The sequence below is a fragment of the Camellia sinensis genome, chromosome 1 (genome assembly GCF_055761805.1).
Source record: "Camellia sinensis isolate YWXY chromosome 1, ASM5576180v1, whole genome shotgun sequence".
Taxonomy (NCBI): Eukaryota; Viridiplantae; Streptophyta; class Magnoliopsida; order Ericales; family Theaceae; genus Camellia; species Camellia sinensis.
This window is the reverse complement of record NC_138961.1, coordinates 45,183,205-45,198,006: the sequence shown is the minus strand read 5'-3', so window position 1 is coordinate 45,198,006 and position 14,802 is coordinate 45,183,205. Positions and strand designations below refer to the sequence as shown.

The 14,802-nt window shown below is 35.5% G+C and overlaps 1 protein-coding gene and 1 non-coding gene across 3 annotated transcripts; one reads left to right on the top strand and one right to left on the bottom strand.

Moving 5' to 3' along the window:
• The first annotated feature begins 216 nt into the window (after positions 1–216).
• LOC114283401 (peptidyl-prolyl cis-trans isomerase CYP19-4) lies at positions 217–4,522 on the top strand. Of its 2 annotated transcripts, XM_028226201.2 has the most exons (9): positions 217–469; positions 622–675; positions 878–919; positions 1,046–1,124; positions 1,837–1,884; positions 1,986–2,009; positions 2,865–3,047; positions 3,148–3,223; positions 4,151–4,522. In XM_028226201.2, exons 1-9 carry the CDS (start codon positions 392–394, stop codon positions 4,287–4,289), a joined length of 723 nt encoding a protein of 240 aa, XP_028082002.1. In that variant the 5' UTR covers positions 217–391; the 3' UTR covers positions 4,290–4,522. The 2 variants fall into 2 exon arrangements, with proteins under 2 accessions (XP_028082002.1, XP_028082003.1); XM_028226202.2 differs by lacking the exon at positions 878–919.
• A 6,719-nt stretch (positions 4,523–11,241) lies between these two features.
• On the bottom strand, positions 11,242–13,674 carry LOC114283402 (uncharacterized). Its single transcript, XR_003636551.2, has 3 exons — positions 13,007–13,674; positions 12,782–12,839; positions 11,242–11,543 (listed from the first exon to the last, which is right to left on the bottom strand). It is a non-coding gene; the product is annotated as an uncharacterized LOC114283402 (transcript).
• Between the last annotated feature and the right edge of the window lie 1,128 nt (positions 13,675–14,802).

The window sequence follows — 14,802 nt, the reverse complement described above, 5'->3', positions numbered from 1 at the left end:
CCTTCTTCCTCTACTGATTTGCTCGCCGGAGGGTTCACTTGGGGGACTACCCCGTTCTCCTTTGGACTTGCTTGCAGGTCATCTGGTGGAATTATCCGCCTGTGTCGAAACTTGAAGAGCTTGGACCAACCCGACCCATCCACCCAGGACGAACTGGCATCATCAATAATTATTAATATTTATAAAATTTATGATTTATAATTATTTTCTGTAAATTCCAGTTGATATTTTCCCAAAATATCCACACACCTTGGTCAACTATTGCATTACACTTGATCCTCTCACCAAACAAACAGTACAACAATCGGAGCTTACTCGGAGCTCAGACATACCTACCTACCTACAAGGCTACATCATCATCATAATCATCATCATCATCATCAAATTGAAGATGTTCACCAGATCCAAGTTGCTTCAGTTCGTCCTCCTCTGGATTCTGGTTCTATTCGTAACCATAGTTTTCATTCTGGTACTCCCCAATTCCCTTTCCATCTTCCCTTTTATTTCTTTCATCACGAAATTTTCATTGTAAACCCCCCAAAAACCTACTCCTTCCCAACAATTTCCAGATTTTTTTTCCCCATCTGTGTGTGTTGTTTGGTTGATTTGTTTTGTTTCCAGACTCGATTGAACGATGCGGGAGTCTCGTCGGAGCACAGGGTCATCAACAGCGAGGTCAGCTTTAACTTCACCATACAATACATATGTCATCGATACACATTTAGGGTTATTCATGTTCTTTAATGGTTTCAAATTTTTTTTTTTTTTGGGTTGTTTGGCTAGTGATGAGTGCTGGAATTGGTTGATGTGGTTATGCATTTGACATTGTATTGCATGGATTTGTTTTTTTGGTTTTTATTTATTTTTATTTTTTTAGGGAAATAAATCTGAGGACAATTTAGAAGAAGTAACTCACAAGGTTTACTTTGATTTCATTTTCTTTTTTTGTTGATTGGTTAGTGATGAGTGCTGGAATTGGTTGATGTGGTTATGCATTTAACAGTGTATTGTATGGATTTATTTATTTTTTTTGTATTTTTTTTAGGGAAATAAATCTGAGGTCAATTTAGAAGAAGTAACTCACAAGGTTTACTTTGATGTGGAGATTGGTGGAAAAACTACTGGTATATCCATTGTTATGTATAATATGCAAATCAATTTAAATTTGTGTAATGTGTTTTATGTGAAGAAGTCTAACCATTTAAGCTTTGAGTTTGTTTTGGTTTTGTTTTGTTTTGTTTTGTTTTGAATGGCATCCGCAACCTCAAAAAAAAGTATATGAATTATAATCAAAATTCATAGTTCAAAATATCTAGAATAAGATTCTACATCATTGGAAACATGTTCTCTTGCTACTAGATTGATTAATCATGCTTGCCAATTCTTATGAGGCTAACAATGACACTCCAGTTAGGGAGTTATCGTCTTTTATCCAAGGAATTTTATGCTGGTTGTGTGCCCGCCCAATAGTAGGGGGACAAATCACAAAATATCATTGGACGGGTACATGATCACATGGTGTTCCAAACACATGTGAGAATTTCTGCTAGTTAGCAGTTACATGCATAAAAAGTTGTTAGGATCAATTCAGATAGGCTTTCATCAAATTGTCATGCAAAACAAAATGGACTTGTGGAAAACATAATGTCAAGCACTCTTGGAGCATTTGTTTCCACAGAATTTCAAAGCATGGCATTATAACCTGATTTTCTTTTTAGGGGTTTTTGATAAGTAGAAGGAAAAGGTATACAATTTATTTGATGATAAATTGTGATTCCCAATTATACTGCTTTAAGTAAAATACATTCTATACGCATGATCATTTTTTTTTTCCAGGTCGTATTGTCATGGGCCTCTTTGGAAAAACTGTCCCGAAGACTGTAGGTACAGTATCCAGCTACATAAAATACTGTTTGATCTAGATGTCTCAGCTTAGATTGCTATGCAAAGAAGCAACTGATTGGGTTTATGTGTTTAATGTGCAGAAAACTTCCGAGCTCTTTGCACTGGTAGCCAAGTAACTTTTACTCCCTTCTATTTCTTATTTTATTTGTATGGAAGCTACTTCCATTTGTTAAACATACTACACACACACAAAAAACAAAACAAAAAAAAAAAAAAAAAAACCATTTGTTTAATTATATTTATGTAGAGAGTCATACATTAATATTTGAAGATGGACAGCCATAGAAGATGGAATGATTGAGGGTTAATCTTCTCTTCATGAATTATAGATTATTATGTGCTTAAAGACAGTTTTTTGGAATCATCAGTAGAATCAAAGATTGATTATGCCATTATCTTCTTAAAAATGGCTCTTTGGAAGTGCATCAGGTCATCGGCAAGTCATAGATGGTAGTCTACTTGTACATTTTTATAGTTGCAACTTGTGGTGATCAAGTGCCTAATCAAGTGTAAATTGTTTCTTGATAACTTCAAACTGGGAATGACTGAAATAACCTGTGAGCAGGCGTTTTGTTTACTAAAAGTGGTTGTGTCATTCTAAATTCCTGTTTTTTTTTTGTTTTTTTTTTTATTTTTTAATTTACGCATTGATGCAGCTAAGTGAATCAAATGGGAAATTATGTAATATAACTCTGGTATAACGGTGTTTCCCAAACTGTAAAATAGCTTTTGTTTGGACTTGTACTTACTGTTTAGATGTGCACTACTGTATGGCTCAAGAAATGGGGGGAAAAAAAATTCTGCGTCATCTAGTGATAATTGCCTACAAGCCTTGATGCATTGGAAGCAGTAACTTTGCCGGAGGATGAGGCCCGCAATTTGATGTTAAAACTACTCACCAGAATTACGTTGGAACTTTGTTTACATATTTACATTTGCAGTGATCCCTTTCATTTCAGGGGAGAAAGGAACTGGAAAAGGTGGGAAGCCTCTCCATTACAAAGGGAGCAAATTCCATAGGATCATTCCCAGTTTTATGATCCAGGGAGGTGATTTTACTCTTGGTGATGGGCGGGGTGGAGAATCAATCTATGGTGACAACTTTGCCGATGAGAATTTTGAACTGAAGCACACTGGCCCTGGTAAGCACAAAACCCCTCGCAAGTACCTTATCTAAACTCTAGGCTTTCAAGTTTGCCACAAGAATTTTGATTTAATTTTTTTTTCCCTTTCTTATTACAGGAGTAATATCCATGGCAAATGGAGGAGCAGACACCAACGGATCACAATTCTTCATTACTACTGTGACAACTAGCTGGTAATTAACTATGTACTCCTCTCTATAGGAACTTTTCCAGCACTTACTAGAGAAATACGCATCCTGCATAGGGGTAGCACTGTTTTGGTGGCCTGCCTAATCTAGCCCACATTTTTAAGGGCTTTGAATTGATAATTAAGCTTATTGGGCCAGGCTGGCCTGAACTTTTTAAGCCCATTTATTAAATGGGTTGCACTTGGGAATAGTTCTTGAGCCAGCCTGATTATCAATATATATTTTTATAAATTATATATTATATAAATACTATATACAATTTATTAAGTTTTATTTTTGTTTAAAGTTAAAAAAATACACTAAACACTCATCAAGCTTTGAACTCAGGATATAATGAACAAAATCTAAATGTTCATGGCAACTTAATTACGACATTATTGATTTTTTATTTTTTGTTTAATAAATGGGTTTTATTAGGTGGGCTTGGGATTGGAATGAAATTTTAGAACCAAGCTTGAGATAGATTTTTATGATCGTTGTTTGGCCAGACCGGACTTGGTCACAAGATTTCTCTGTTTTTTCTAGCATAGGCCCCAGCCCAGCCCCATTAATGCCCTTAGTCCTGATGGTGTTCGCCATCCTCCAGTTGCAAGCTAGTTAGTACTGGATGGTGTTTGCCATCCTCAAGTTGCAAGCCAGTGTATGGGTAGGATCTTTGTGAAATAATTGTTGGTTTGCCATCGGTACAGTCAAATACTTATGGCTAATGGGAAAATATTTCATCGAAAACACCAGCAAGTAGGCTGGATAGGTAGTATGTTCATAAACAAGGGTACAGTGTGTAGATTCTGCACTACTGGTTTATCAATATAATGCATTTACTGGTACTAAAGTCAATATTTTGTGGCCTGATAGATTTTTTAACTACTGCATTGAATTTCAGTTTTTTATTTTTATTTATTTTGGGTACAGGTTGGATGGGCATCATGTTGTGTTTGGGAAAGTGCTTTCTGGGATGGATGTTGTCTCCAAGATTGAAGCTGAGGGCAGACAGAGTGGGGATCCCAGAAGCGAAGTTGTTATTTCTGATAGTGGTGAATTACATTCCTGAATATGCTGCCGCTTTTCATAAATTGTGTTAAGAATTATGATTGTAAATTACTGGTACCTCTCTCTCTCTCTCTCACACACACGCGCGCACACAAACACATGAAATGCATGCTCACGCAGCCTGTACGACACTAGTTTATGTCTTAAGACAAATGCACATTTTTCTTTCACTTTCTTACGCACGGTACAGTGGTAGAGGCTACCAATCAAAGATTGATATTTGTTGGATAGAAATGCTGATTGTTATGTCATCGACAAAACTACCTTTGCTGATTGTTGAGTATATGCATGAGGGAGGCAAAAGTTTGCATTCTGGTGTATCCTAAGAAGTGGGGAAAGGGAGACACAAAATGATGGCAGAATGAAAACCATTTTACAAAGATGACTGCTTCTCTTGTCACAGGACTGAAGATGACAATATGTGTAGCCAATTTTTCCAGCATCACTAAAAAAAATGAGGAAACCATCAACAATAAATCATTTTCCTTTTAGGCGGATAAGGATTTTTTTTACTTAAAAAAAAAAATAAGGGTGTGGAGTAAATTTTTCACAACTTTATATTTGCCTCAGAGAAAAACTTTCAAAAAATATTTTGATATGATTGATTATCACCTTGTAACTAATGTGTTGGTAATTGCTGCGGCGGCGGCGGCGGTAATATCTGAAGGAAAAAGTTTTCACCAAAAAAGAAAATACTAAATTTCTCTCATGTTGGGTCATTTCAAATGAGAATGTTTAGATTTGATAGGTTCGTTTTGGAATCGATTTTGTTGAGTAGAATATTTATACAAAAATCAAGATAATCAAATATTGATAATTATATGCTTAAATCAAATTTATATTACAAAAAATGGATGTTTAATCAATTTGATTTTTTGTACAAATATTTTATTCACCAAGTTTAAAAAAAGGGTTCGAATTACCAAAATTAATTTTAAAATAGATTTACTAAGTCCAAACGCTCTCTTAAGTTTTCAGATGATAACTTGAGAAAAGTTAAACTCAAAATGTAACTTTGGTAATTCAAATAAATTTCTTTTACACTAACCACAAAAACAAAACCAAACCAAATCAAAAAAAAAAAAAAAAACAAAACAAAGAAGCACGATTTTTGTTGACTTTAAACTTTGGGACGGTAAGACGTATCAAGTTTTCATGTGCTCACATGCTCCTTAGAGATATTGCTCATAATTTCACGACACAGTGTGAGTGCTGCAATCACCGAGGGTAGTGGCCCAGTGGTGAAGGCATTGCCTTTCCACAGCCTTGGGTTAAGTTCGACTCCTGAGAGGTGCGAAAATCCTGGATTTTTTAGGGACTCTTTCTTAAGATCTCGCGCTGTACTCTGATCGCACGTGGTCAGGGCTGGTGCGGTTGATGAGTTCCACTGGTGCCTTGGTGGTAGGTTCCTTCCTATGGACTGGGTTAAATCAGGCCGACAACTGACTATCCCGGGACCTGGGCCTGCGGAGGTCATGACGCCCCCCACAGAACAAAAAAAAAAAAAAAGAAAGTGTTGAGTACTGCAAATTTCAAAATCACTTGATCATTATATTCTTTAGTAGTTAAAGCATCAGTATTCAAACTCCCAAACCATCCCCACAACTTATAATCCTTAATGTTCCGAAAATTTAAATCTAATTCCATGTCTTGCTTTGATTATATTTCCTCAATCAATCAAATTTAGCAATTATTTGTTTAGGAAAAAACACTAGATGCTCGTTTAAATTAGAATTTTAAATATAGGAAAACTGGCGACAAGGTAACAATCTGAAAATGTGGAAAGAAAACAATATAAAGTACTAATGAAACATGATTTTTCACCAGTTTGTTTAAATCTACTCCATAAGAATCGAAATCAATTTCACTATCCCAAACCAAACATATCTGATGGGTTGGTGATCAACTGCAAATACCAAGGGGTCATGCAGAGTCTCAACAAAAAACTTAGCTTTCATGACCAAAGCCGCCCTGTATCCAATTTTACAAACGACAACATCGCAAGCTTCAAAAATCCTCTTTCTGTAGCACCAGTAAATAAATGGCAGTCCAGCGACCAAATTTAAAATACTAACCTCAGCTGAAAAACCCTTCACTCTGATTCATTGTACTAAAATTTGGATAGCATTTTGCAGTTATCACACATTGTAACCATAAACCAGCCCCACATTCAAAATAGTATAAAGTCCACAAATTTAGCACAATTCCCTCATGTTTCTTGTGCAGGACGGCTTTGAAATTCTTACCTTTCTAATTGGATCCAATATACTACTTGGGAGTAAGATCCAGCCATATGGTGAATGAACCAACATTCCTTCTAACCCAATTACCTCCCGAGTTCTCTTCTTCTACTCATCTTCTTCTTGTTACTTAGGCCAAGTTTGGGAAGACTAAATAAGTGCACTTTTTGACTTTTTATGAAATATATGTTGGATTTGGGTTGGGTTTGAAGTGATGTGTTAGAGAGGTGATGCGACTTAAATAAAATGATGTGACTTAAATAGAATAGTGACTTTTTGACTTTTTAGATTTTTTGGAGGATGCCAAACTTGGCCTAAGTCTGCTAACTATAACTGACATTAAGGGTGGACGCGGGTCGGTTGCAGCCACGGAATCTCCAATCCGCCATCCGTCTGCTAGATTGATGGATTGGAGAAAATCAATCCGCATCCGTCCGCCAATCCGGCATATGTGGATTGAGCGGATTGGCGGTTTGACGGATGAATGCGAATTGGTTTGGCGGTTTAAAATTTTATAAATTTTCAACATAATTCAACTTGTGCACTTCCTCAAAAAAAAAAAAAAAAAAAAAATTACATTTAATGACTTAAAAAATATTACAATCATTGAATTTCTCATCCAAAGTAAGAAAGTTTGAAACTTTAGAATATCACAATCACTGCATGCCTCATCCACATAAAGTATTACAATTTGTAGTTTTTAAAATAAAAAAATAATTCAAACCACCAAAACCATGAACAGAACAGTAGTAGAGATTGTATGTCTCTGTATTGTTACATTTATATCTGTTTTTGAAAACAAAAACCAACCAACATATATCATATTTTTTATTTATTATTTTTAGAGATAGATTTAAAAATAAAAAAATATAGATAAATAATACGTTTATTTTTTTCAATTTAAAAAAGACATTCAAGTTGAAAACTTTTTTTTAACAGAATATTTAAACTCTTTTTTAATTGAAAACACAAACAGAATATTTAAACAAACTGAAAACACAAAGTCTTATAAATTACTAGGGGTGTTCGCGGTTTGGCGGTTCGGTTGCAGCCAAAGGAATCTCAAATCCACTATCTGTCCGTCAGATTGGCAGATTGGAGAAAATCAATCCGCAACTGTCCGCTCGTTATCACGCATCCGTCCAAAATGCGGCGGATCGGTTCGGTTCGGTTCGGTCGGTTTTGACGGATCGGTATATTCGCTGCTCACCCATCATCAAACTTGAATAAAAGAGAACAAGCAAGATAATATTACCAATTGAGCATTGATCCCAGAACTGACACTTACAAATAAATCCTTCTCTATCTGTAAAAGTTGTTTAACCATCTGAGGAATATTAACCCAGCTAAAAGAAAAAGATTTCTACTCATAAGAAAAAGATTCCTACTCATAGCCAATAAACTAAAACCAAAAACCATAGTATCTATCAACATGTTCTTTGAGGCAACAATTGTAACCTTGCACCCTTCAGTAGAACTTGTTTGGTAGTTTGCAACTACTTTGATATCAGATCTGACACTTGAAAACCCACCTTTGTAAAAACTGATGAAGTTATTCACAATAAAAAGCATAGGAATGAAAATAAAGCAGACAAAATATAAATACTCATCAGGCCTGTGTGTTGAACAAGAAGGTAAGCTCTTTCCAGCTGTCGTTCTCATAACAAATCAAAACAAACACAAGATAATAACTGTGAGAATAGTAGTGTATAGCTTAGTTGCAGGAATCGTCCTAACAGGTGACGAATCTTCTTAAGAAACGCGATTCCGCGCTTCCTAGAAAGAAACGTGTAGGAATCGCGTTTCTGTGGAGAGAGAAACGCGATCCAGTCCAAGATGGGATCGCAAGGGGGAGAGAGAGAGAGAGAGAGAGAGAGAAACCTGAACTCGCTGTCGCTTCTCCTTCAACATCGATGTCGACCTTCGACATTGCCTGGACCTTCGATCTGCTCCTGGACCTTCGATCTGCTCTCGCGATCTGCCTCGCCTTCGATCTTCGCCATCGCCATCGCCATTTATGTTCTGCTCTCTCCCCCCTCCCCTCCCCCCTCTCTCTCTCTCTCTCTCTCTCTCTCTCTCTCTCTCTCTCTCTCCCTTCTTCGATTTATGTTCTGTTCGTCGAGTATAATAAATATAATAAATAATATAATTTGTTATAATAAATATAATAAATAATATAATTTGTTATATAAATATAAATATAATAAATAATATAATTTTTTATATAAGAATAAATCTAATTAAATCAAATATAATAAAAAATATCAAATCAAATCTATAAAATAAATATCTAATTTTTAACTTTTATTTACTTTAACATACTTTATTATTCTTTATTTGTTATATTTTTTATTTATAATATACATCAATTAAAAATAAAAATAATTATATAAATAAATTAAAAATATTATCAATAAAAATAATACCAAGATAAAAATAATAAATATATTTAAAAATAACTATTTAAATCACCTTTATATAATAAACATATTTTAAAAATAACTATTAAAGTATATATATATATATATATTACCGCTCCCCGAGACGCTCCCAACCTAAGAAACTTCTATCGGCTCACGCTCCCCCGCTCCCGCTCCCGCTCCTGCTCCCGCCCCCGCCCCCGCTCCCGCTCCCGCTTCGTGCAACTAAGGTGTATAGTAGTGTTCGTTTTAAGACGGGCTTCCTCGGAGAGGAGTTCACGAACAATAGCATCCACAGAGGGAAGAGGAGATCGGTGAAGGATGCCATCTCGAATAGTCTCATACTGAGGGGAGAGAGCTGTTAAGAACTGGACTAAACGACCCTGCTTCCGAAACTCAATATAAGCGTCTAGTATCTTGAGACTAGGTGGTTCCATAAGAGCCAACTGATTCCAGAGACCTGTCATCTCAATATAAAAGTCCTGAATAGTCTAATCCCGCTGACGAGCACTCTGAATAGTTGTTTCCAACTCATACTGCTTGGCAAAGTTGGACTGTTGACAAACACCGAGTAAATAATCCCACACTTCCTTGGCAGTACTGTACTTGGAAAACATTATTCCAATACGGTCATCCACAGAATTATGAAACCAGGTTAGAACTTGGACATTATCACAATCTCAAGTGTCACAGGAAGACAGATACCCTTCCACCTTCTGGTCCGATGGACGAGGAACAGAACCAGAAACATAGTCCTATTTTTTTTGACCAAGAAGAAAATTCTTCATGACACTGACCCAATAGGCATAATTGCCACCAGTGAGTTTACATTTGATAGCTTGAATTTTAGTATCTAACATTATAATAAAACAAAATTTGTAATAAACAGACAAATATGGGGTTTTAGCGCAATAATCCTGAAATAGGGTTTTAAATAGAAATAGCCAAGTTGAAGACACAGAGAGAGAGACTGAGACTGATAAGCGAATCAGACAGAGATCGTGAGGAAGAGAGAGGTAGACGAACCAGAGAGATGAAGTAGATGGCTGTGAATCGAATCAGACAGAGATCTCGAGGAAAAGAGAGGCCTTCGCGAGACGAACCAGAGAGGGCTAGGGTTTCGAACCTTCGCGAGTATGGAGAGAGAAAAGTCGCGACTCCGATGGCGACAAACCAGTCGAACCAGAGAGGGCTGATGGTGATGACCCAGACAAACCAGAATGTCACCACTTAGGGCTGATCATGAACCAGAAGAACCAAGGAGGGGTCAAGATCGATGACCCTTTGACCAGCAAATCACGATGGCGACAAGCGAAGCAGCTACGGTTTCGAACCTAGCTCTGATACCATGTAAGATTTCTAAACAAAACTGTATATTAGATTACGTTGAACAAAGAATACATCACTCAAGTATATAGAATGCTAAATCCTAATCCTGAACAAAATACACCACTGACAGAGAATGCTATTAGATATAGAACACTAACACTAATTCCTAATCTTAAAAGGAAAAGGAGAATAGTAGTGTATAGTAGTGTTCTCACAATAACAACAATATTAAGACCCTAAAGCCCACAGTAACGAGCATTTGTTAAAATGGCTTCATTGAGATGTTGAACCAAGTGTGAAAATTAGAAACCATCTGATAATATTTAAGGTCCGCTGGTCAGGGAATAAAACTAACTATTGAATTACCCGTCAAGAATAACAAGATCAATACAGACTGCATTTAGAGTCTCAAGACTTCTGAAGGTGCCGAAAAAACCAGGGCACTAATTCTGTACCCATGAAATATACATCAAAACTATATCTTTACATGAATACACAATTTGCCCAAAAACTGTACAAAATAATCAAGAGCAAAAGAGAAGGGATCATTTAACTGAAAGAAAAGAGACGTGAGGAGTCTTCCTTTCAAACGCAATATAGCACTCTCCTCATTTTCAAAAGATCTATTTGTTTCTGCCAAATGCACCAAAAATACATAAAGGTGTAGTCACCCAAGTATCCTATGTCTGCCTCTCGGACACCCTCTAATCCATGAAGTCAGAAGATCCCTGACCATGTCAGGCATCACCCATGTAAACATCAAAGATGAACAAGACAAGATTCCACAATATTCTCTCCCTTGCCATATGTTTTCTTCTTTTTGCAGTTGTTTCATGATAAAAGACATTATCCATGGTTAGGCCCCATTAATCAGGGGTGCTGGGAGAGGTAAGAATAAACCTACCATTTAGCATTATTAGCACAAAGTGGTTGCTCCATGATCTTGAAATATTTGAGATCAAAATAAAGATCCAAGGCAAAGCAAACCTTAAATTTCTATTCATTAATCTTCTAAATAAGTAAGATATTTTCAACAAGATCATCACTATCTTGCCAATCATAGTATGATTTGAGTCTAAAACTTCTCAAATCCTTGGAAAAACAAATTTCAAAAAAAGTTAAATAGCTAAACCATCCCCTTCCTCGGCTTCCTTGCCTTCATTGTTATATTCTTTTCACCAACTTCTATTCACCAAAACCACAATGGTGGTCAAATTTGAGAGATGTTGTCGAAGCAAACATTAAGGCAGATGAAGAAGTGTGTACCTTCAAACATATTGTATCAAACGACATATTATTGCAGCAGTAACATTTTTATATATATATTATTATTGCAGCAGTAACATATCTCTCAAGGGCCCGCATTTTGAATGTGAAAAGCAATTTCCATTCTGTTTAATATCAAAATAGCATTTCATAGATACATGTATCCATTAAAACTTGCAGTTCCTTGTTCTTACTCAGTCCAATACAAAATGTAATTTCTTATAGTCAAGATTCGACGCAACAGATATATTTGACAATATGTTTCTTCATAATTCTCACATACGGATTTATGAATTTATGACAGCGCTATTTGACGATAGCACTGTTAACTCCTTGGACTTGAAAGAGCAGCCAAATTTTTAGTGTTGTTTGAGACCAATCTCTGATGTGTGTATGGTATGGTAAACAATGTGCTGAAACTAGCATGCTCCACCCCAAAAGAAGAGCACACCATTTACTAAACCACTCAAATGAGGCAATCTTTTCTTGTATTAGTTTTTAACCATTAATTAAGAGTAGGAGGTACAAAAAACGGTTGAGAGAATAGAAATTCCTTAATGTGTAGATCTCAGTTGCAAGAATCTTGAAAAAACAAAAAACTCAAGCTGCAATTTTGAAAGGTACTCAATTTACACATTTTTGTATGACTTCCTCATATCGTTTTCACTAGATGGTCCTGTGACCTTATTGACGCATCGCAACAACAATTGTTCATCATATTAATTAAACTCTGCTAGTTTCTCTTCCTACCAAAATCTCCATGGAAAAAAGGGAAAAATCCACACACAAGATACACCAATTTAAAAAATGAATTCACTGTTCAATAAATAAAAACCTATGATCCTCAAGTCAAAATTTTAATCTAACTTCAACATATCAGATCAGTTATATGTTGTGTTATTCGGACTCTTCTATTTTCCCAAAGTGCCATTGTTCACCAGATATGACAAGTACCCAATTTAGAAACTCGGATTCTTTAATTTGTTACAATATATGAAGAAGAAACTCAGATTTCCTAGCTTCTCATATGAATTAAAGTTAGAAATTTCATATTTTTCTTGAATCCTATTTAATTTTGTATATGTATCTTAAGATTTAAGTTTATAAACGTATGACGCTTGAATGCACACCCACAACCGCACTCGATACTCGTACCCGAGTTCATGTAACATATGTTATATGCAGAACCAAAAACAAAAAAGCAAGAGATAATGAACGAACGAACAGAACATAAATACCTCATTAAAGTCAACAAGTTGAGGAGGAAGATGGTAAGTCCCGCAGTCATGATTCCTCCTTATAAAACCATGAGAAACGCAACTTATAAGCATCACTACAGAGATCTATCACGCCTATGGTTCCAACAGCCAGTGCTCAGACAGTTAAACACACACACACACACACCATTAACTTGAAACTAACATCAATTCAAACAAACAAACACAGAGGGGGACTGAATTTACTGAAAATCGATGGATTCAATTCAAGCCTGAGAAGTATCGTCCTTGCTCTTGGAATCAAGAGGTTCGTTTCGTTGATGGAACATAGTGGAGAAATTGGTTGAAAGGTCGGAGTAGAGAGAGACGACCTTCGATATGTTTCCATTAATCTCCTGAATTAGAGCAACGTTCTTGATCATATTGTCGTGAATCTTCGACTGGTGGTTCTCGTTAACTTGCTGAATCAGTACGCGGTTCCGATCGAGAACCGACTGGACTTGGCGAAAGTTCTCGGTGAAGGTGCCCCAGACCTCGGCGGCGTCGCCCTCTGCGGCAAAGCTGTCTTCGTCTTCCTTATCACGGCGGCGGCGGCGGGAGTGGTGGTTGGTTGTGGTGGTGGTGAGGGAATTGGAATTGGAATTGGAATTGGAATTGGAATTGGTTAGGGTTTGGAGATGGAGGTGATTGTTGTCGGCCATGCTCGATGATGAATAGAGGGAGATTTGTGATTCATTCACACAAGAAATATAATTCCATCACTTTTTATTTCAGCAGGCATTTGTGAAGGAAGGTTGATGCTCCTATCTACTATTTGTTTGTTTTCACGCGCTGTGTTGTGCGCGTGGGAATAGTTGGGTCGGTCACAAAATATCTTATTGTCGACTTTGATTGGAGATTGGAGGATGTTAAAACTGAAAGTGAAAAGATATCTTATCGCGACTATGAATAAATAAAAAAAAATAAAAATAAAAATAAAAAATTCTACCAATCAAATTTAAGCCCCCCACCACACCACACCACACCACACCACACCACACCACGCTTTGACTTCGTTTGAAAAGTTGGTTGGTTTTTTAATTTTTTTAATTATTTTAATTTAGAGTTAAAAAGTTTGATTTGAGAAGTGAGTCGATTTTCTTGATTTTTTTTTAAAATTTTTTTGTGAGAGAAAGAATATAATAATTATAAATTGATGTGATATTTTGTCTTATGAAATTAAAAAATTTATTTTATTTTTTGTGACTGTTTTAGTCCGAAACCCACCCAAACCATCTTCTCAAACGAAACCTTTATTTATTGAGGGGGTGGTTGGGAATAGGGATGGCAATGGATAACCTACCCTGTGGGTATCCATGGAGACCCAACCCAAATACATGGGTTTTCCCCTCTTTTTCTTATCCATTGGGTAGGGTAGGTGATATTCTTTAAATATCCACAGGGGATGGGTTGGGGATGGGTACCCACTAATTTCCCCATATGTTTTTTTTTTTTTTTTTTTTTTTTTTTTTTTTTTTTTTAAGATTCACAACTAAAACTAAATATACATTCAATCTTTTTTCTTTTTTTATTTATTTATTTTTTCAGGTTCACAACCAATTTTTTTTTTTTTTTTTTTTTTTTTTTTTTTTTTTTTAAGATCCACAACCAAAGCTAAATATACGTCCAATATTTTTTTATTTTATTTTTAAGGTTCACAACCATTTTTTTTTTTAATTTTTAAGATTCACAACAAAAGCTAAATATACATTTAATTTTTTTCCTTTTTTTAATTTTTTTTAAGGTTCACAACCATTTTTTTTTTTTTAAGATTCACAACCAAAGCTAAATATATATTTAATTTTTTTTTCTTTTTTTTTTACCAAAGCTAAATATATATTTAATTTTTTTTTTACCAAAGCTAAATATATATTTAATTTTTTTTTATAAAGGTTCTGACTTTGTTATATAAATTTAAAGGTTCTGACTTTTTTATAAAGGTTCTGACTTTGTTATATACTCCATGTGTGGAAACTTTATTTCCATTTATACTTTTTTAAAAA